At 54.6% G+C, this 20,758-nt stretch overlaps 1 protein-coding gene across 2 annotated transcripts in view; it reads right to left on the bottom strand.

The window, feature by feature from the left end:
* Positions 1–216: 216 nt before the first annotated feature.
* JARID2 (jumonji and AT-rich interaction domain containing 2) overlaps positions 217–20,758 on the bottom strand; it is an 81,614-nt gene continuing 61,072 nt past the window's right edge. The window contains exons 4-16 of one of the 2 annotated variants that reach the window (XM_049765240.1): positions 14,322–14,560; positions 10,689–11,757; positions 7,634–8,136; positions 6,462–6,554; positions 5,044–5,162; positions 4,886–4,956; positions 4,526–4,640; positions 3,430–3,535; positions 2,987–3,169; positions 2,561–2,691; positions 2,090–2,267; positions 1,365–1,472; positions 217–483 (exon numbers count right to left, since the gene is read on the bottom strand). In XM_049765240.1, coding sequence (XP_049621197.1) covers positions 301–483; positions 1,365–1,472; positions 2,090–2,267; positions 2,561–2,691; positions 2,987–3,169; positions 3,430–3,535; positions 4,526–4,640; positions 4,886–4,956; positions 5,044–5,162; positions 6,462–6,554; positions 7,634–8,136; positions 10,689–11,757; positions 14,322–14,560 — 3,098 coding nt within the window. In that variant the 3' untranslated portion in view covers positions 217–300. Of the gene's footprint in view, positions 484–1,364; positions 1,473–2,089; positions 2,268–2,560; positions 2,692–2,986; positions 3,170–3,429; positions 3,536–4,525; positions 4,641–4,885; positions 4,957–5,043; positions 5,163–6,461; positions 6,555–7,633; positions 8,137–10,688; positions 11,860–11,938; positions 11,962–14,321; positions 14,561–20,758 lie in introns of those variants that run through there. The other variant, XM_049765239.1, reaches the window with a different exon arrangement.

The raw sequence follows: 20,758 nt of genomic DNA, 5'->3' as shown, positions 1-20,758 counted from the left end.
CCCTTTCAAGGTTTTTTGAAAACAGTGAATATTACGGCAGTTTCCAAAATCTGACTGCGGTATCTAGGTATTCTAAGTACAAAACAAAAACAAAACAAAAAAAAAAACAAATAAAAAATAAACCCAAAAACAAAACAAAAACATAGTTCAACAGTTTAATGCTAAAACAAAATTAGTTCTCTAAAACCAGAAGAAAATCTTCTTTAGAGCTAGTGCAAAGACAGCTTTTATCCTATGCAAGTACTCCAAACTAGAATATAATTACAAAAAAATAGCTATCCGGCGCCGGGGCTGGGAACTTCAGGACGAGCTCGAAGCACTTCTGGCCGAGGCGGAGGCGGCGAGCCGGGAGGGCGGCACGTCCACAGTGGCTCTCTTGCGGGGCCCTCTTTTTGGTGTGGGTTTGCTCAGACACTTCTCCACGCCACCGTTCTTCCCCGAGACCTTGCCGCAGATCTGGTTGACCAGGCTGATGATCTGTTCCTGGGTGCCAAGGGGGAGGAGAGGTCGGTGAGCTGGGCTGCCTCCCCACGCCCCCAGCATGCCCCAGGATTCCATCATATCCAAAGGTCAAGGAACCCTGAGCTCGGGCAGAATACTGGGTAGCAGTGAGGGAAGTGGACATGTGCTCTCCAGACTGCAGGACTGAGAAGGTGCCAAAGGGCAGGCCTGTGTCAAGAGGGCAGTGGGGTGCAGGCCTGACCCCCATCAACCCTGCCATGCAGCATGAATATGTCCTGCTGCCCCAGAATTCAGCTGAGATTATGCCAGGTGTTCCCCGCCCTGTGTGGGTCTCAAACTTGGGGCGTGCACCCTTCCCTGTCAGGACCCCATCACAGCCTCTCTGAGCTACTCGGAGACTCTGATGCCAGTGGCACAGCCATAGCCAATGCTCCTGGGGAGTGAAGTGGCCAAAGTGGACCCAAGGCCCCTGTTGATCTGACCAGTTCGAGGTGGAAGGGCCAGTTCCCAGGAGCAGACACCTCGCTCCCCTAGGAGCCCTGTGTTGTCCTAGGGAACCCTCTGGGAACCCGTAACAGCAGGCACAGCTGCGGGAGAGACAGAACCAAGTATGCACCCAGTTCCTCTTAATATCACCAAAATCTTGAGGGGCCTGGAGGTAGCTGCTGGTTAAGGGCACAAGGCACATGTCCCTGTGGTGGCCTTTGGTCTTGGAAGCCCCCGCAGAAACCAAGGACTTGCTCAAACCCTCATATTGCCCAGGAGTCCCCGGAGAAAGCCGAGGGCTCAGAACACTTGGACTCAAGCTGTCTCTCGGAGGGGAGGAGGAGCTCACAGGCCAGAGCCTAGTCATGGGGTCAAAGGAGCTGAGGTCAGGGAGAAGATGGCATCCAGGGACTCACCTCATCATAACGGTACATGAGCTTCAGCCCACGGCAGGACTTCTGCTTCTCCACATGGCGCAGGGCGCACTCCAGGCAGAAGACCACGTTCTCATTCTCCTGTACCACCTGTGGGAGGGCCACACCTGAGTACCTGTGGCCTCTCCCACCACCCACCCTGACTTTTCCCCTGGGACCAGCTCCCTATGTTCCGGACTCTAGGATGGGAGTTATGAGGACAGGAACCTCTGAGTGTCCTTTACGGACTGACCAAGAATCCTGGAATAAATAAAAATACAATCCCCTGGGGCCGGCGAGGTGGCGCTAGAGGTAAGGTGTCTGCCTTGCAAGCGCTAGCCAAGGATCAGGACCTCGGTTCGATCCCCCGGTGTCTCATATGGTCCCCCCAAGTCAGGGGCGATTTCTGAGCACTTAGCCAGGTGTAACCCCTGAGCATCGAATGGGTGTGGCCCGAAAAAAAATACAATCCCCTGATTCAATGTCACTATGTACCTAAAATATTACTGTGAAAGATTTGTAATACACTTTGGTCAAAATAAAAATTATTAAAAAAAAAATACAATCCCCATTTCACCCAGACCGCTGCTAAATGAGAAGTGACCCCCAGAGAGGGGGGGCTTAGGAAAGTGTCTGGAATCTGTGTCCCCAACACAGCACCATGGAACCGCACAGCAACCGGGCACAGCTGCAGTTGCCCCTGGTGGAGATGTAGGCCCGGGGCTCACCATGGACAGGTAGCACAGGTGCTGGCACACCTGGCACCTCCGCTCTGACGTCTCCAGCTGCAGCCACTTCCGAGGCTTTTTCTTGCCATCGGCCCCGGCCCCATCATGGCTGCCGTAGCGCGCAGAGGAATGGAGGCCGGCCTCGAACAGCTGCCTCCGCTGCCGCAGCTCTGTGTCCCTGTGGGGAAAACGCAAGAGACCCTCAGGGGATGTGCCAACCCAAGCTAGCACCAACCCTCCACCCCGAGAGCAGGGCTGAGAGCAGGGCTCCAGGGAACCCTCACACCACAGGGGCACCTCTGCCTTGGGTCATTGGATGAGGGTCAGCTAAGAGCTCAGACTTGGGGGGGCCTCCACATCCATACATGGCATCCCCCCACCTCCAAGAGGTGCAGGGGTCACTCTCAGTCAGCCCTGCCCATCAACCCCCACCATGCACCCAAGAGAGCGGAGAGTGCTGCGAGGCATCACCTGAGCTCATCCAGAAGGGCCGAGATGGTGCTGAGCGTGGGCCCGTTCTCCTTCTTGGCTTCCGCCTGCGCAATCTGGTAGAGCAGCTTCTCCATGGAGAAGGGCTTGGCGATGTGACGGCGCTTCATCTCCTGGAAGGCAACCGGGGCGGCCTGTCAGCACTATGCTCACCATGGCACGGGGTGGGGTGGGGACACAAAGTACAAGAGGAGCTGTCAGGGGCACCCATGGATGGATGGATGGATGGATGGGTGGGTGGGTGGGTGGGTGGGTGGGTGGATGGGCATATGTACAGATGGATGTGAGGATATTAGTGCATGGATGGGTGTGGACACATGATGATTTGTGTGCTCATGGATGGGGGGTAGACATATATGCATGTATAGAGAAATGGATGTGTGCATGTGTGTCCCTCCTTTCACTCACCTTGGCCGTCTCGAAGCCCATGCTCGTCCACTGGGTGGTGGCGAAGTGTACGGTCTCAGACACACTGTAGCCGCAGCACACTTTGGACACGAAGGAGCCCGGGAAGCAGACGACGAACTGGCCACTCTGCTGCACAGTCCTATGCACCTGGATCCCCTCCTTGCAAAGCACCTCCGGGGAGATCTGGAGACCGGGCCATGGCTCAGAGGGGCTGGCCCACAGTGCTGGGCTCTTGGTTCTACCCCGGACTTAATGCCCACACTGTCCCAGCAAAGGGGGAGACCAGAGCAGGAGGACCCAGGTCCAAGCACCACTAATGATGGCCAAAGGTACCCTGAAGTGGTCAGCCCTGGTGCTTCTGTTCTATCAGGCTCTCGAGGTATAGCAAGTGAGCCAACCCCCCAACCCCCCGTTCCTCCAAGCTGCCTCCCCAGTGGTCCTACCATGACGTTGCTCTCCAGCATCTGCAGCCCAGGGGTCCCGTTGGCCTGCAGCAGCGTATGCACCACGTCCTCCAGCTTGCTCTCCTCCTCAGCAGGAATGCAATACCTGGCAAGAGGTGCATGGGCGTTGGATGAGGCCCCGCTGGGAGCCACCATCACACCCCCAGGGGGCCACACCCAGAGGCAAGGGGACCCCGGGTGCAGTGGGAGAGCACAGTCACAGCTACTTCTGCTCAGCAGCACCAGATAGCACCAGCAGACACTCCTCTATCCTGTCCCGGCTCTAAATAATCCTAAGATCCTAAATCAGATGCCATGCCAGAGCAGCCCCAAACCGGACATGGAGAAGCTCTAGAGTGAGGCTCTAGAGCAGCCCTCTGCTGCTGGGCCGGAAGGCCCTCAGATCTGCCAGTGTGCTTGGCTTCCCTGTCCATCCTTCAGACAGTGGGGAGGAGACACCTTTGGAGATGCCAGAGTGATGGCGCCCAGGCTCATGTCCATGCACACTTGGCAGCACACTTCCGGGGGCAGCCACCAGGAGGGGAGGTAGCGATGGGGACAGGCTCAGAGGCAGCAAGAGGCAGATTTCAGATATAGGTCAAAAGCCTGGTGGGCTCTGGGCACAAGAGCCCAGAGGTGAGCTTGGGCAGCCTTCAGGTGGCACCTGAATGAAGAACCTGTCCACAAGGGCTAGCACATCACATTCCCAGTGAAGCCTCAGGTGCTCCATCACAGCCATGCCCTCCTCCCCAGTGCCAGCAGACCTGATCCCATCACACGGGGAAACTGAGGCTCAGCAGCCTCATCAAGGTCTGTGTGGGCCCTGACTGTGGGGGATGGAGAAGGAAAGAAGGGACTTGAGCCCTGTGTCCAAGATAGAGATGGGAGATGAGTCACGGAAGACCATAAGATGCACTCACCGAAGCTCTGTCCCAACCCTCCTGGCTGGCCCTATCTCCCCACAGGCCACCTCCAGCACTTAAGCCTTTGCCCCACGAGCCCAGTTTTATTAAACTGATGGCAGTTGTTGGATGGGGTGAGGCTCCCTTGGCCCTTCCCAGGTTCCCAGAGCCTGACGTGACTTCTCAAGACTCACCAAATGCAGTCAGCACCGGTGTGTAAGTAGTCGATGTAGGGTAGGTGGTTTTGGTCCCGAGACCAGCATGAGGTAGAAAAGACCATGCCAATATTGAGCCAGGGAATGGTCACTCCTGCGGGAAAAGGGCGGCATGAGGCACAGGCTGGTTCTATGCTCCTCCCCAGACAGAAACACGTCTCAAGGTCGGACAGGTACAACCCAGAGTTGGGGGTGGTGGTGGTGGTGAGGAAAGCTCCTTCCCAGCTCAGAGGCTCCCTGGATCGCAGAGCCCGAGGGAAAGGGCTGGCCCTTCCCACCCCCCTGCCAGCGGGGGGGGGGGGGGGGGGGGGACGGGACCCCACGGCCCTGCTGACTCACCAGGCACAGCACCAAGGTGACGCAGGATGGACCCTGTGTTGTTGGGGAGGACAGTGAGGTTCCAGCCATGCCTGTGGGGAAGCAGGGGCGTCACAGAGGGGCCGAGCCTCTGCAGGATGAGGAGGGAAGGGGGCGTGGAGGGGTGAAGGGCGCATTACCTTGAAAATGGCTCTGATTTCCCCACGGGGAAGCCGCTGCCGTGCGTGTTGGTGTCCACCTTGCCACAGTGCACGGCCACATGGCAATCCTTCTCCTCCACCAGCCGCCAGTATTCTTGCTGTGGGCACAGCAGAGGTGTCAGTGGGCACGGAGGGTGGAGTGGAAGACTTGTCAACCCCAGGGATTAAGGGGCCTGGGGCAGCTGATGCATGGTAGGAAGAGGGGCCCAACTGAGTTGGAGCTGGATGGTTGCTCCAGGGAGCAAAATCACGGCATCCCCAGCGGCTCAGACAACTGAGGGCCCAGAGTTCAGTCAAAAATGCCCTGTGCACAGTAGCAGAAGCCAACTTTCTGGTCTGCAAAGCCAGCTGAAGCCTATTCTATAGTGGCCCAGAGCTACACATTCAGCCTTAAACAAACGTTCAGCCTTAAAGAGTCATTGAGCCCCAAATCTCTCCCTAAAGCTGCGGTGTTGGGTTGGTAGTGCCAGCCACAGGCACACTGTAGCCGTAGCCCCTTGGCCATGGCCAACACCAGAAGCGGGTGGGTAGAGCAGGGTGTCAGGAGAGGTGCTCAAGGATAGTCTGCAGCAAACACTGAGGTAGCCTTCAGGGACCAGCTCAAGAACGAGGTCCCGGGGCCCTGCTTCCGGCAACAACCCATTATGGCAGGAAACCTATGTCCTGTCTCGATCAGCACTGTCCTCAAAAGTCAGATCCCAGGGACCCTATGGCCCTGGTGCTCAGCTGGGTTCTACCTGGAGAGGTCACAGGGACAAGGACAAGACAAGACACATGGGTGTACGTGCGGTCTCACAATGACAGTCCCTCAGAGACACCGACAGTCACACATACAAACAACAAGCTAGCACTCACTCTTACGTCTCTCTCACATACACAAAACTAGTGCTGCTAACTCAGTCTCTCACAACGTACAAGCTAGTCTCTCTCTCTCTCTCTCTCTCTCTCTCTCTCTCTCTCTCTCTCTCTCTCTCTCTCTCTCTCTCTCTCTCTCTCTCTCTCTCTCACACACACACACACACACACACACACACACACAAGCCCTAGTCCCCCTCCAGTAACTCATCTCCCACTCCTATTCTGAGGCAAGACCAACTGCCACCAGGGCCCAGTGGGTCACCTCTGCAGGGGCGAGTGCACAGGCCAGGCTTTTCCGAGTGCCTCATACCCAACTCTCTACTCTGGGCAACAGGTACTTGAATGAGTCCTTGTAGCCTCTGGGAGCTCAAAAACAGCGAGGTGCCAATGACGAGAAATCAAAGAGGAGAGAAGGCTCAAGCGTGGTTTCAATTCCATGCATCCTCTCGCACAGCAGACAGGCGGGGCACAAAGGTCATGCCAGTGTACCCCCAGACCGGGCTTTCCAGCACATACCACCAAGACATCCCCTTCCTTACCTCGATTTCAGCTGGTGCCGGCTCCTTGCTGAAGCACATGTTCATGATATTTCTTGCCGTTCGGTAAAAAGTCGTTAAAGAAACAGACCTTCCCTGGAAAGAGCAAGAAGGGCAGAGTGAAGTTTAGGGCACCTCGCTGAGCTGGGCTGTCCCTCGGCTCCTCAGCCCGGTCCAGAAAGTGCTCTGGGGGTCCCTTGGGTGCAGGATGGGGAGAAGGTAGGCGCTGTACAGCTGCCAGGGCAGAAGAGTGACAATCCTGTGAAAACTAAGAATGTTCCATGCAGAGGTCCGAAGTGTGTGAGACCTGACCACCCTGTTCCTTTCCTATTAGATTCTTTTTTTTTTTTTTTTTGGTGGTTTTTGGGTCACATCCGGCAGTGCTCAGGGGTTATTCCTGGCTCCAGGCTCAGAAATTGCTCCTGGCAAGCACGGGGACCATATGGGACGCCGGGATTCGAACCGCTGACTTCCTGCATGAAAGGCAAAGGCCTTACCTCCATGCTATCTCTCCGGCCCCTCCTATTAGATTCTTAAGTCTTTGGGGCAAATGCAGGTGCCAGTCTGGATGTGCTGCCCTCCTGAGCCCCAAATTTTGTCCCTTTCTTGGGCATAGCAGGAACCTGAACATCTTCAATGCAGCCCCCTCCCAAGTGGACCCAAACTCTACGCCTCAAACACCCGCAGGTACCATCCCGAGCCGAGTTCTCAGGGGCTGCAGGGACGAGACTGAGAAAAAAGCCTGCACCCCTCATGACAGAGGAGGGTTTCTTGGTCCTGCTGTCCAGGACCATGCCTGGAACTCTCACCCCAGGCCTACAGCTAACAGTGGCCCAGTTGGGGCTGTGGCTGGCAGGAGTAGCCTGGGAGGTCACATCTTCAGGTCTCAGAGGAGACAAAGACGAAGAGTTGGCACCAGAAGACAACCCCCAGTAGGGGGTGCCAATAGCTCAGAGGAACTGGGGGTGGGGGTTTAGGGTAGACATAGGCAACCCTCAGGTGAAAGAGCAGGGCCAGTCCATCTGCCCACCAGAGTAAATGGGAGTGAGCCAGGCTCAGACACCCTCAAATAAAAGATTCTGTGGCTCACACAAGGCAAGAGGGGACTGGGACACCCCCTCCCCATGCATGCTCCTGGCCCACAGGGAAGACATCAGGCCCTGCCCGCTGCCCACCTTATATATACACTTGTGGAAGTCATTAAGGACGCCCTTGTCCTCCTCCTCTTCCTTCACGACCTCCTTTTCCTGAGCGAAGAGTCGCCGGCGGCCCGTCTTGAGCTGGGCCTGGCCCACCTCCTTGAGCTTGCTGCGGAAGCCGTTGCGGGGCGTCACGCCGTGGATGAGCCCGTTCTTGGGCTCGAAGCGGGGCAGGGGGTGGAACTTGTTGGGGTCGTGCTCCGTGTGGCCCTCCAGGGGCCCCTTGCGCTTCTCCAGGCTCTCCTTCTCCTGCAGCACCTCCTTCTCGAGCCGCCGGTGCTCCTCGGGGGACAGCGAGTCGTAGGACAGTAGGTACTGGCAATAGGCCTCCTGCAGCTTGGCCAGCCTGTCCTGCGCGGTCCTGGGGATACGCAGCATGTCCGCCAGTTTGTTCCATTTTTTGAGGTCAGTCACTTGCTGCATGCCGCCCATCTCGTTGATCAGCCGGAAAAAGCAGGCCAGGTCGAGCTCGCAGCCTCCTGAGGCAAGGGAGGGAGAGACAGGGGGTCAGGGTGGGAGGGACCCCCGAGGGATGGGCATCAGAGATGATGGTCTGGGTGGCCTGGTGGGTGTAGTGTTAAATAATTAACGATGGATCTGGATGGCGATGAAGCCTCATCCCCCACTCTTTCTCCCTAGGTAACTTGACCTTACCTGCAAGACCCCGCCCATTCCTGGGAGGGGTCTTGGAAAAGGTAGATAAGGTATGGACCAGAGGGGATTAGGGCTTTTGGGCCTTTTGGCTTTTGGCTTTTGGCTTTTGGCTGGCGCCCCGCGCTTCTGGTCTTTGACCAGTATGGAGGTCAAAGGAAGATGGCTGAAAGGAGTTTAGAGGCAGGGCTAGCTAAGAATGGCTGAATGCTTGAAAGGTTATGATATAGGCCACACATGTGGTGGATAGGGATGAATAAAGTTGATGCTTCCTGATGCCTGCCTGTGAGTGAGTTCAATACCCGTCGCTTTCCTGGACCCCAGACCCGCCGGCTGATGGGGGATGAAGCCACGTGGCCAGGGCCTAAGAACAAAGGCCTCCATCCACCTCCATCCATCGCCATCCAGATCCATCGTTAATTATTTAACACTACAGTGGGTCCTGGAGAAGCTGCCTTGCAGATGACTTGGGACACAGGGTGAACAGAGTGAATGCCAGGATGGCACCAAGGGGCTCCAGGAAATATGGGAGGAGACGGGGCAACACCCCACAGACTTCGGGAAAGCAGAGGCCAACAGGGCCCACCACTGCTGCTGCATCACCAGGGCAGAAGTCAGGGTGCCCACCCATGCCTAATATCTGTGGGTCCATCACCTGCCTGCTCGCACACAGGTCAAAAGGCCCAGAGGGCTGCGCCGGCCCCGTCTCACCGAACATCAGGCTCCCATCACAGAACCACAAAGGCCACCTCAGCTGCCTGGGAAATGGTCTGCCCAGTGGTAAATCTAGATGGGCCTGATGCTAAGACGAGGCTGTGACCTTCAGAGGGTGGCTGGTGATGATATTAGCACCAAGAGGGTCCCGTGTGAGGCCAGGGAGGGCGGCACAAACCTGGATTCCATTTCTAACTGAGATGTGTGTATCAAACATCTGCTTGCTTGGGACCAGTGTGGGGTCTGTACGCGTGCACAAGCCTGCTGGCTTGTGGTGTCTGTGCCAGTGTGCAGGGGCATCTGCAGCAGCATATGGGCACCAAAGGACATGGATTTCTTGCTTGTGGGCGGTACACATCTGTGTAGTGTATCTGGTGTCTGTACCATGTCTGTACGTCCGTGGCCTTATCTGCGGTGCTCAGCGCATTTATACTCTGCATGGGTCATGCACATGGCGTCCGTGTGTACATGTATATACCTATATCTGCTATATATGTCCAAAGAACAACATAGGTCAGCAGGGTCTGTGCTGCACCCCGACCTCTGCTTCTGGCTTTTAGCCGCCCCCACAGAGCCACAACAGCCCAGGGAGACCCCATTGATGCGGCTAAGCCCCAACTCCAGCTGGATGACCTCGTGCCTTCTGTTGAACCCCAACCCAACAGGGCGCCCCAGACACTGAAACCTTAAGGCCTCTCTTGCCCCCACCTCCGTGTGCTCAACCCAATGCCTCGAGCTCTGTTACGGATGGTGGATTCTGGGAGACAAGTGGTAGCTCCCTGTCTGACCTCTGAGGGGCCAGAGCTCTACTGTCAGCTGGTCCTTTTCCCTCTTGCTCCTCCTCCACAAAGCATGACAGGAGTATGGTGCTCTGGGGGCAGATCCCTGGAGGACTCGGTGCTGGTCTGCAATACCCCGAACCCAGGGCCATCCCTGACTCCCTCCCAGAACACTATCACCGGGCCACTGGGGGGACACAAGGCTTGGTCCCAACCTCTGCACCTCTTCCAGGGACAGCTGGAACCATTTGAGCTGCATGTGGGTCGAGTTTGGGACCCAGCATTCTCCGGGGAAAGCCGCAGGGACAGAAACAGCCCTGGCAAAATGAGGGTACCGTCAGGTCCCCGTCCCCCCCAAACAGACACACCCTGGGCAGACCAAGGGTGGCTGGGCATGGGTTCAGAGATGGGGGGCGAAAACACGCCCCAGAGATCTGTGAGTTCCCAAAAGACTAAAGGTTTGGGAAAGGGCAAAGGCGAGAACGAGAAGAAACAAGGTGTCACCTGCACAAGCAGAGGGCAGCGGGTGTCCCTTCAGTCCTGGGCTGATGGCCCACTGGCTGGATGGGATTAAAGCACAGGGACCCAGGGCCGAAGCTATAGTACAGCGGTAGGCATTGGACGGACCCAAGCATCGATTCCCAGCATCCCATATGGTTCCCTGACCCTGCCAGGAACAATTTCTGAGCGCAGAGCCAGGAGTAACCCCTGAGGACCACCGAGTGTGACCCAAAAAATGAAAACAAAACAAAATAAAAAAGGCACAGGGACCTGGACTGGGGGGATTAAGAGGGGTGAAGAGGAAGAGGGTGCATTGCCATACGGTGAGGGTGCAGCAGGTGGGCCTGGGCTCACCCGCCCCTGCCCACAGGAAGGGCCTGCCTCACCTATGAGTGGGAGCTCGTCCATGGTGATGCCCTGAGACCTGAGGTGCTTCTTAATGCAGGCCAGCCGCTGCACGTTGGGGCCCCAGCGCCGGCCCAGCTTGTGGATGTGCTGGATCTGCGTGACGAAGCGCATCTCGTCGTTGAGCTTGCATTCGGGCCGCCAGTCCGGAGGGGGGATCACCCTGCACATGCCAAACTTCTCCACCTGAGCACGCACCGACTCAATGTAGACCAGAGGGTCGTGGAACTCCTTGGCCGAGGGCCTCAGCACGGGGATCTCAGCCATGGGGGCCCAGCCCGGCCGCCCGGCCGCCTTCTCGGCCTTGGCCGGCGCCTCGTGCGGCTTGTGCAAGGACTCCGGTTGCGAGGTAGAAAGATTTTCACAGGAGGCGCCGGCCACCGGGCCGTGTGCTTGTCTGCCGGCTGAGCTCTTGGCCGCCGTGGCAGCGGCCGTGGCCCTCTTGGGCCGGCTCCGCTCTGAGCTCCGCTCGGCCGCTTCCTTCTTCCCGTGTCCACTCGGCGTGGCTTTCTGGGCCGCCGCCGCTGCTGCTCCTGCTGCTGCTGGGGCCGCCGCTGCCTTCCTGCCGGGGGTCCCTTCGGCAGGGCCGGCCGCCCCTTTCATCTTTTTGGGGGGCGACTGCGGCTTCTCCACCTGCGGCGCCTCTTCCAGTCTCCTCTTGGAATTCCGCAGCCCCTCCCGCAGCTGCCTGGGCCCCCCGACCTCCTTAGTGCATGACTTTGGGTTCAACCTGCCGCTGGCCTTCAGGCCGTGGACGGCGGCCTTGGCCGCACCCCCGAGGGATAGCACCTGTTTGCGGGTTTTTGCATTGCTACTTTCAGTTTTCCCTGAGATTGTGTGGTTGGCAGCGGAACTGGGCTTGTGGTGAGCGGGTTTGGTTTCCTTGACCAGTTCTCTCTTAGCTTTGGTGTAAGTGACAGTCCCCTTGGTCACCGTGGCCGTGTACTTCACAGTTTTGGACGCTGAAGGCCTGACTTCGCGTATCTTTTTGGCACTGGCTGCGTTCGTAGCCAGAGATGACATTCGCGTGACTCCGTTTACCTTAGAGACCTGGGAGGTGGCAGAGGAGAAAAACAGGAGTGTTAGTGCCTGTAGGGCCCGGCCGCTAACTCAGGCACCAAGAGGCCCTGAGCGTGGCAGGTAGCTACTCTTCTCCCCTTGACAAGCCGAACAACACCAGGTTCTGCCACCGGCCAGCGTGGTCTTTGGGGAGGCCTCATACCCCACCCACATTTGCTCCTGGAGACAGCAGGTGCTCCAGACACCCCCCGGTATAGCTGGACCCACTCAGGCCTGGCAAGTTGGCTGTCCAGCAGGTGGTGGCCACGGCAGGGCCTGCCCACAGGCTGCAGAGAAGGTGTCCACAACTATCTCCTCGTTTGGCCCCTGGCTGGCAAGAGGGTCCCCCACACCTAATGGATGATTAATCCAAGTGGCTCCTCGGCTCTGTGAGACCCAATGTCCAGCCTATGCCAAACAGAAGCCACTTCCCCTGAGAGCATAGGGGGGAATGTTCCAGGAAACAGTGGGGTCCCAACTGCAGGCAAAGCAGATGCTGGCTCTTAACTGAGGTCACCTCAATTAGGCTGGGTGAAAGTGGGGTCTGGGGTGGGACAAAAAGAAGCCACGACAGGAGCAGGGGAAACCACACCCCCTCATCTCAGCTCCTGCTGTTCCTCCAAACACTTCTGGAGCAGAAAACAGCACTCATCCCCCAGGAATTCAGGTTACATCAGAATAGCCAGGAGGCTCCAATCCCTGTTCCAGTCCCAGTCCCAGTTCCAGAAATGAAACTGTCACATCCTCAGATCCCACTAGGGGGAGCCATTGAGTGGGAGCCTGGCCCTCTGGAGCAGGCAGAAGCCAGGAAAGAAACACCATGTCCTAAGGGTCCTAAGGAGAAGGTTCTGGAGGTCTGGGCTGAAAGGAGAAAAGAGGGGAGCGTAGAAAGTGTGCACAGAGCCAATAGTAACCCTGAACACAGCCCAGTGTCCCCCCCCTCCAAATATTCCCCCAACCAGACAGCTAGATAACCCAATAAAACCAGACAGTTGACGGCCCGACCCCTCCAGAAAAGAAAGTCTTGGGGAAGACCTGAGCCGCAAAATCAGGAGCCTGCTAGCAATGTGAAGCATGTTAAGGCCAAGGGGTGGTAAGAAGAGACTCCCTGGAGCAAAAGGGTGACAGGAGACCTGCACTGGCCCCACTCCATGCAACCTTTGCCTTCAGCGGGCCCAGAATCACTCCAGTCCCATTTCTAGCCCCGCCGAAAAGAGACAGTCAGATTCTCATTCTCCGCACGAGGAAGGCACAAAGGTGGCTGGCAATGTGCTCCTGTGGACCCACTTCTCTAGGTGCTTCACAGTGGGGGTGTAATGGTCTCTTCAGGATCCTTGCAGCTCTGACCATCCCCATGAAGGGAGCGGTCTGGGTGAAGGTGCCTCTGCCCCACATGAGGTCAAACATCTCTCTTTTTTTTTTTGGTTTTTGCGTCACACCCAGCAGTGCTCAGGGGTTACTCCTGGCTCTACACATAGAAATCGCCCCTGGCAGGCTCAAGGAACCATATGGGATGCCAGGATTCAAACCACCATCCTTCTGCATGGAAGGCAAACGCCTTACCTCCACGCTATCTCGCCGGCCCCTAGGTCAAACATCTCGATGGAGCGATTTGTGCCCTACTCACCTCCCTGGCAGTGTTTGGGCCGAGCACAAGAGCCTGTGCTCTACACCAGGTCACCCACAAGACCACATTCTGGTAAAAGCAAGGCCTCTGTGGCCTACCCCACTGCCCTGCACACTGCCCCTACCCCAGATAGGGAAACCTGAACATGGGATGAAGAGCGAGAGGTCAGGGCTCTCCAGAGGCCTGATCTCTCCTGGCCCCTCCTCCCCACCACAGAGTAGGGCCAGGGACATGAACACCAGGACTGGCAGGTCCCTGCAAACCTGTATTAACTCTGCGAGGACAGTATGGGGCAGACAGTATGTAGGATCAGTATGGGGGCAGATGCATATGGGCTGTCTATGGGTGTCTGTGGGTGCATTTTGTCTGTCTATGGGGTTATATAATGGGTGTCTATCTGGTGCATATGGGGTATCTGTGGGTACATATGGGCTGTCTATGGGGTTCATGTGGGGTGTCTATGGGTGCATATGGAGTGTCTGTGGGGATCCTGTACTGTGCTGAGCCAAAGGCAGGGCTCTGCATGATTTTAAGAGAGGCCCACCTGTTACAGAAGCCCAGGAAAATGTCTGAGACAGATCCTCACTTGTCATGGAAGAAACCCACAATAGTAGCTGACACACAGCTGCCCAGAGCTGGACCCCCACAAAGCGCCAACAGCCTACAGAAAGTGTGTGTGTGTGTGTGTGTGTGTGTGTGTGTGTGTGTGTGTGTGTGTGTGTGTGTGTGTGTGTGTGTGTGTGTAAAACAGTGCAACAATGCAGTCAGTGGACCATGAGCAGGGAGAAAGTGTTGGACAGTGGAGGAGCCCCGCAGGCTAAAACTAGAGGCCTCGCTCCCACCTCCCCCAGTCAGTCACGTACCCTTCCTCCACTAACCCTCCTTGCCCTCTAACTCAGGTCCTGGGCAGCCCCTGCTCCCACCGTACCTGTTTCCGTAAGTCCTGAGCCGACCGATGCAGAGCGGGGTGGTGGTGGTGGTTAGCAGCGGGCCCCTTGGCCGCGGAGCCAGGGGAGGACGCCGCTGCCGGGTGGTGCGTGGGAGCCTGCTCCCTCCGGCTGTCAGCCCGCGGGTCACTGTGCTTCTCCTTCCCGGGAGTGGCCTCCTTGCTCTTGTGTTTCTGAACAGGTTCCTTCTCCCGTGATGACCTGCTGGAACCATTGAACACTAGAAGGAAGGAGAGAATGAGAGAACCAGGTCAGGTCACGGTGTAGGAGAGGTTCCCTCGTGGCTTGACGAGGTTGTGGTGGGGATGGTGACAGCGTGGACATCAGCAAGCTGAGCACTTGGGAGCAGTCCAGGATTCACCATCATCTCCAGCCTATTCCGAACGAGAGAGATGGGCTACAGAGGGCCAGAGCTATAGCACAGTGGGTAGGGTAGGCCTTGGAAACGGCTGACCCAGGTTTGATCCCCGGCATCCTACATGATTTCCAGAGCCCAACCAGGAGTGATTCCTGAGTGCAGAGCCACGAGTAAGCCCTGAGCACGGCCAGGCATGGTGTGACTCCAAAACCCAAAACCAAATAAAAAGAAAATGTGGTATGAGGTGGTCAGCTGTGGTATTGAAACTATAGGCAGAGGAAGTCATCATGAACAATATTATAAATCCCAGAAACAGTAATAAAGTTCCAAGAAAAAGTCTTAACCAGCCCTTTCCCTGCAAGCAAACTGACCGAGCAGCCATAACCCAAGGCAACGTCCACCAAACACAGGCACATCTCTGCACCGAGGAGTAGAGATAACACAGACACTCCAACAGGGGACATGGGCTCATGTTCATACTCAACAGTCAGGAACCATGAGGTTGTGCGTTCCTGGACCAGCAGAAGGCACATAGAGAGGAGGTACAGGCAGGGTTCCTGAAGGCCCTGAGCGCCATGAACACACGGTAAGGCACACCCTCAATGCCAGCCCACTCAAAGGAGGGCAATACCTTGCCCTCAGTTCCCCACCACCTGCAAGCTGGCCTGGCTCCTAAGCCCCTCCCCACCCAATCCACCCCATCCTGGCTCCCAGTCCCAGCACCCAAGGTGGCCCTTGCATCATGGCACACAGGAGGCCTTTCCCATTTCTGGCTTAGAGCTGAGGCACCCAAGTCTGTCCCCTGCCCTGATTTACACAGATCTTCTGTGCTGCGGTAAAGACTGGGGCCGGTCCTATAGGACATGATAGTCTGGGCTGCAGAAAAGTTCCACTGGATGCCCTTGGTTTCAGAGAAAATGGAGTTTCAAGTGGTTGGCATTTATTTTATAAGTATCTATGCAGCTGGAAACCATCCATCATACCCACGCTGGCAGTCTCTGTGCTGGCTTTCAAGACAAATGAAAAGTACCGTCCATAAGAAGTCATACCTCAACATGATTAAATACCATGCTGATAACATGAATCCAGAGAATTCTTGACCGTTGGCCGATTTTCTAAGCAAGTGAACACAGCTGACTGGACCGAAATAGGGCACAAGAAGCTGTCTTTTAAAAAGGGGCGGGGGGATTTGGCCAGAGCCATAGCACAATGAGGGGGGCATTTGCCTTGCACGCAGCCGACCTGGGTTCAAGCCCCAGAATCCCACGTGGTCCTCCCAGACTGCCAGGAGTGATTTCAGAGCATGGAACCAGGAGTAACCCCTGAGTGCCACCGGGTGTGGTCCCAAAACAAACAAACAAGCAGAAGGGGGGGGGGGTTTTGCTCACAAATTCTAGGGTTGTATTCAGCCGTGACTTGGTGGTCAAGTATATGCTTTGCATGCATGAGAGTTTGCTCGCTATCCACCACTATTATAATCCTCTGGCGTCTTAGACTAGTGCTTGCCACAAAGAAGGGCCCAGGTCCGTTTTCATGTCTCTGCTCAGTTACAGTCGGTCCCAGGTATGTGGCTGAAATGAATAAGGACGTGGCTGGCAAGTGTGAGACCTCAGGTTCCATCCCAAGCAGTGGGTGCCTCCAGCCTCACAGGGCATAAGCAGCAGGTCAAGGACCACCAGGAGTGGTACCTAAAGCAAGGAAAAAACTCCACAGGTGTGCTCCCTTTGTCATACTGTAAATTCAGCAGCTTACTTCCCAGCCTTGTCTGGTTTTTCTTTTTTCTTTTTGGTTTTTGGGCCACACTTAATGATGCTCAGGGATTACTCCTGGCTCTGTGCTCAGAAATCACCCCTGGTTGGGGGGCCATATATGGTTTGTCCTGAGTCAGCCGTGTGCAAGGCAAACGCCCTACTGCCTGTGCCATTGCTCCAGCCCTTGTCCGGTTTTCTTTTTTTTTTTTTTTGGTTTTTGGGCCACACCCGGCGATGCTCAGGGGTTACTCCTGGCTGTCTGCTCAGAAATAGCTCCTGGCAGGCACGGGGGACCATATGGGACACCGGGATTCGAACCAACCACCTTAGGTCCTGGATCGGCTGCTTGCAAGGCAAACGCCGCTGTGCTCTCTCTCCGGGCCCCCTTGTCCGGTTTTCAACTAGTCCAAATGATTTGGCTTCTGGCTTTCACATCCATACACTGTGCTTCTGTAGGAGGAGGTGTGGGCTACCACTGCCCGCCTTAAAGGACCATGTCAGACAACTCAGTCACCCAGTGTCTGCAGTCTCCTCTTATCTCTGCCCTCTGGGACACAGCATGATAAAAGGCTTAAATAGTCACAACAGGGAAGTCCAAGGGCAAAGATGTGCCCAGCAGGCCGTTTACATAAAATGGGGCCACACTGGTCTCCTCTGACCGTTGACCGTGGTGTGTGTGTGTGTGTGTGTGTGTGTGTGTGTGTGTGTGTGTATACAATCCAGCACATGCCAGTCCAATCAGCCACCGGCCCCTGGGAGGACCTGAAGAAGCTGCAATAAGTATGGTATTTTCCTTGCACAAGGCCAACCTAAGTTCTATTCCCAGAACTACTTATGGTCCCTCATATACCTCTGAGTGCAGAGCCAGAAGTAAGCTCTGAATACTGCTGGGTGTGGCTTCAAAACAAGACAAAAATATCAAGACAACTCTGAGTGCTGATTTCTTTTTTTTTTTTTTTTTTTTGGTTTTTGGGCCACACCCGGCAGTGCTCAGGGGTTACTCCTGGCTCTCTGCTCAGAAACAGCTCCTGGCAGGCACGGGGGACCATATGGGACACCGGGATTCGAACCAACCACCTTTGGTCCTGGATCGGCTGCTTGCAAGGCAAATGCCGCTGTGCTATCTCTCCGGGCCCCTGAGTGCTGATTTCTGAGCTGAAAACTCAGGGATCATCTTAAGAATGAGCAGGCAGTTTCCCCCCACCCATCCTTCCGGAAGCCTCCACATTTACAGGTACGTCTTACAACCACCTCCATGTCAGCTCCTCCTCAGATCCTGAAATTCCCGAAGCACTCAGCCACATATGCAGCCACATGACACCTCACTTTTTCAATACGTCACCCCAGTAGGAACTCACCAAATGAGATGTCAAGGTAGCAGAGAAGCTACCTAAGGTCAACAAACAAAACCAGTAATACCAAAACTCAATTAACAACAGGCAGCTTAGGAAACCTTTAGACAATGACTTAATGACCCTATTTTGAGAAAGAACTCTTTTTCAGAAATCTTCTTTTACTAAAGTTTTTCTGGCGAGTGGTGGTGGTAATAATTTATCACCATTTCATTGTAACAAGCAATATAAAGCAAATTATTTCATGCCTGACATGGCGGCAATTTCGGGGGTGGGTGGGAATCTGGGGACAATAGTGGAGAAAATTTTATACTGACAGTGGGGTTGGTATTGGAACATGAAATGTCAGAAACAACTAAATTATGAGCATCTGTGTACACATGTGTTTAAATAAAGTGACAATTATTTTTGTTTGTTTTTGGACAAAGTTCAGGGGTTATTCCTAGCTCTGTGCTCAGGAATCACTCCTGGCAGTGCTCAGTGGACCATAAGAGATGCCGAAGATCGAACACAATTTGGTTGTGTGCAAGACAGATGCAGTCTTCATTGTGCTATAGCTCTGGCCCCCATAAAGAAATAACATATATTTTTCTTCTTTTTGTTTGTTTGTTTGTTTGTTTTTCGGGTCACACCACTCAGGCTCGGGGGTTACTCCTGGCTCTATGCTCAGAAATCGCCCCCAGCAGGCTGGAGGACCATATGGGATGCTGAGATCTGAACCACCATCCTTCTGCATGCAAGGCAAATGCCCTTCCTCCATGCTATCTCTCTGGCTCCCAAGAAATAACATATTTTTAAGAACTCAAGTGGCATCATTTAAATGGGTGTTTCCTATGTGAATTGAATTTCAATAAAACTTGGAGGGGAGGAGTGGGTAAAGCTGGAGCTAATCAAAGCCATGGAAACAACCACACTACCAATTATTACCAGTTACTACAGGTTTCTAAGTGCCAGTTGCACTTCACAAAGCAGTACAGATGGCCGCCTTCCGTGCATTTAAACCCAGGGACACACACTATTGTGCACACCGGAGATGACACTGCAAACACTCTCCCGCACACTGAACAGGGGCCCATCTCCCACGGACTAGCTTGGGCAGGATGCAGAAGTGGTACCAGCCCAGCTTTATCTGAAATGTCACTTTACCTGAAGGAAGAAATGGGGCAGTTATTTGCCTCAAAAATGAATCAAGCCCGTCAAGGAAAATAACTCGTTTTTGCCGCGAGTCACACAATTTTCAGCAAAACTGAGAATTTTAGGGAAATGTGGGTTGGCCACAGGGAACCTGCCCGTCTGGTCTGGAAAGATCCGGGGTCTGACTTGAGCATCTCGGATTGTGTGAGGGAAGCTACCTGAGTAGATGCAATCACCCTTTTCTCCCTGAGCAGCCCCAAGACAGAAGAGCTGTCTGTGCCGCAGCACCACTTACAAGTGGAAGCAAGTGAGGGCTTCAGAGCCTAGGAACAATGGCCTCGCCCTTGGGACAGGGTGAGGTAGTCTCGAAAACAATCTCCAAGTTCATCTCAGGCCAGCTTCTTAGGTCTTCCTCATCACTGCCCCTCCAAGGACAGCTGCAACAATAGCAGAAGTGAACTTCCTGCATGCCAAGCAGGGGAAAGGGTCCCAGAAATGGGAACCAGCCCTTGCTCTCACCACTATCCTTTGGGGTTTGGGATCTAGTTACCTACTGTGCATAAAACTGTTGTGTTCAGAAGTACCCCTGGCCCTCAAAGGCCCACCGAGCAAGGGGACTCTTAAGTTTTGTTTGGGGGAGGGAGGTATTTTTATTTTTGGCCACACACATCGGTATTCAGGGATTACTCCTGGCTCTGCACTCAAGAATCTCTCCTGGCAGGCTCAAGGGACCACATGGGATGCTGGGGGGTGCAGGACAAATGCCCTACTTGCTATACTATCATTGCACTGATGCCTGGGGGGGGGGGGGGAGTCGATGACCTTTTTTAAAGGAATCATTGTTTTTTTATTTCAACAAAGAAAAACTCCATAAAGAAGCAGAAGGTAGGGCATTTGCCTTGCATGCAGCCAACCCAGGCCCGACAGTGGTTGGATTTCCGGCATCCCATATGGTCCCTCGTGCCTGCCAGGAGCGATTTCTGAGCACAGAGCCAGGAGTAACCCCTGAGCACCACTGGGTGTGACAAACACAAACAACAAAACAAACACAGAGCAGATCAAGATGCCAAATGCCTCCCTGGAGTCAATCTCTCTGCAGGCTACAACTAAAGATTCCACGGAGCCTAATGGCCAAGTTCTATGACAGCACAGAGCCTCCAAGCACATGCTCAGAGGGAAGAAAGAGGAGGGGAGGGCCGGGTGACCAGTAGGAGTCAGACAAGGTTTATTTTGTACACAACAGCTCATTAATTTTAAGCATTGTGGGAACCTGCCAGTTTGAACCCTCCAAGTAATTATCTTTTGTCTTAATTTGTAAGATTCTCTCGGAGAGAAGTGAAATGGAAAGGGGAAAAAAAAATATATCACTCTCACAGAGAAAACTGCGCCCCGTGAACACAAGAGGCACGGGGAGAAAAAGAAAAAAAGTTAGATGTAAAGCATCGTCTCTTTACTCTGTCCCCAATTAAAAGGAATAATTGGACTAGTTTCTTTAAGGAGAGGGAGGAAAAAAGCACTTACCACTGTAAACCAGATTAGGAAATTGTATTGTACTCTGGTACAAATAGCTCTGCATTAATGAGCAGAGATAAATGTATTGATTTGGATTCGCAAACTATGGAAGTTAAATGGCCTATAGACCAGTGTTTTCACACCAGGGCAAGCAAAATCTTTAAATCCAAAGGCTGATACTTTCATTCTGGGCTGTTCCGGACCAAGATGTTTCTCCAAAGGGATGGAAAGGAAATGAACTGGAGCGGTTGCTTTAGATACGTCACAGATAGGGAGGAGCCAGAGTGATAGATAACACAGTGGGTAGGGTG

Source organism: Suncus etruscus, chromosome 18, assembly GCF_024139225.1.
Source record: "Suncus etruscus isolate mSunEtr1 chromosome 18, mSunEtr1.pri.cur, whole genome shotgun sequence".
NCBI lineage: Eukaryota > Metazoa > Chordata > Mammalia > Eulipotyphla > Soricidae > Suncus > Suncus etruscus.
This window is presented reverse-complemented; position numbering and strand designations above follow the sequence as displayed.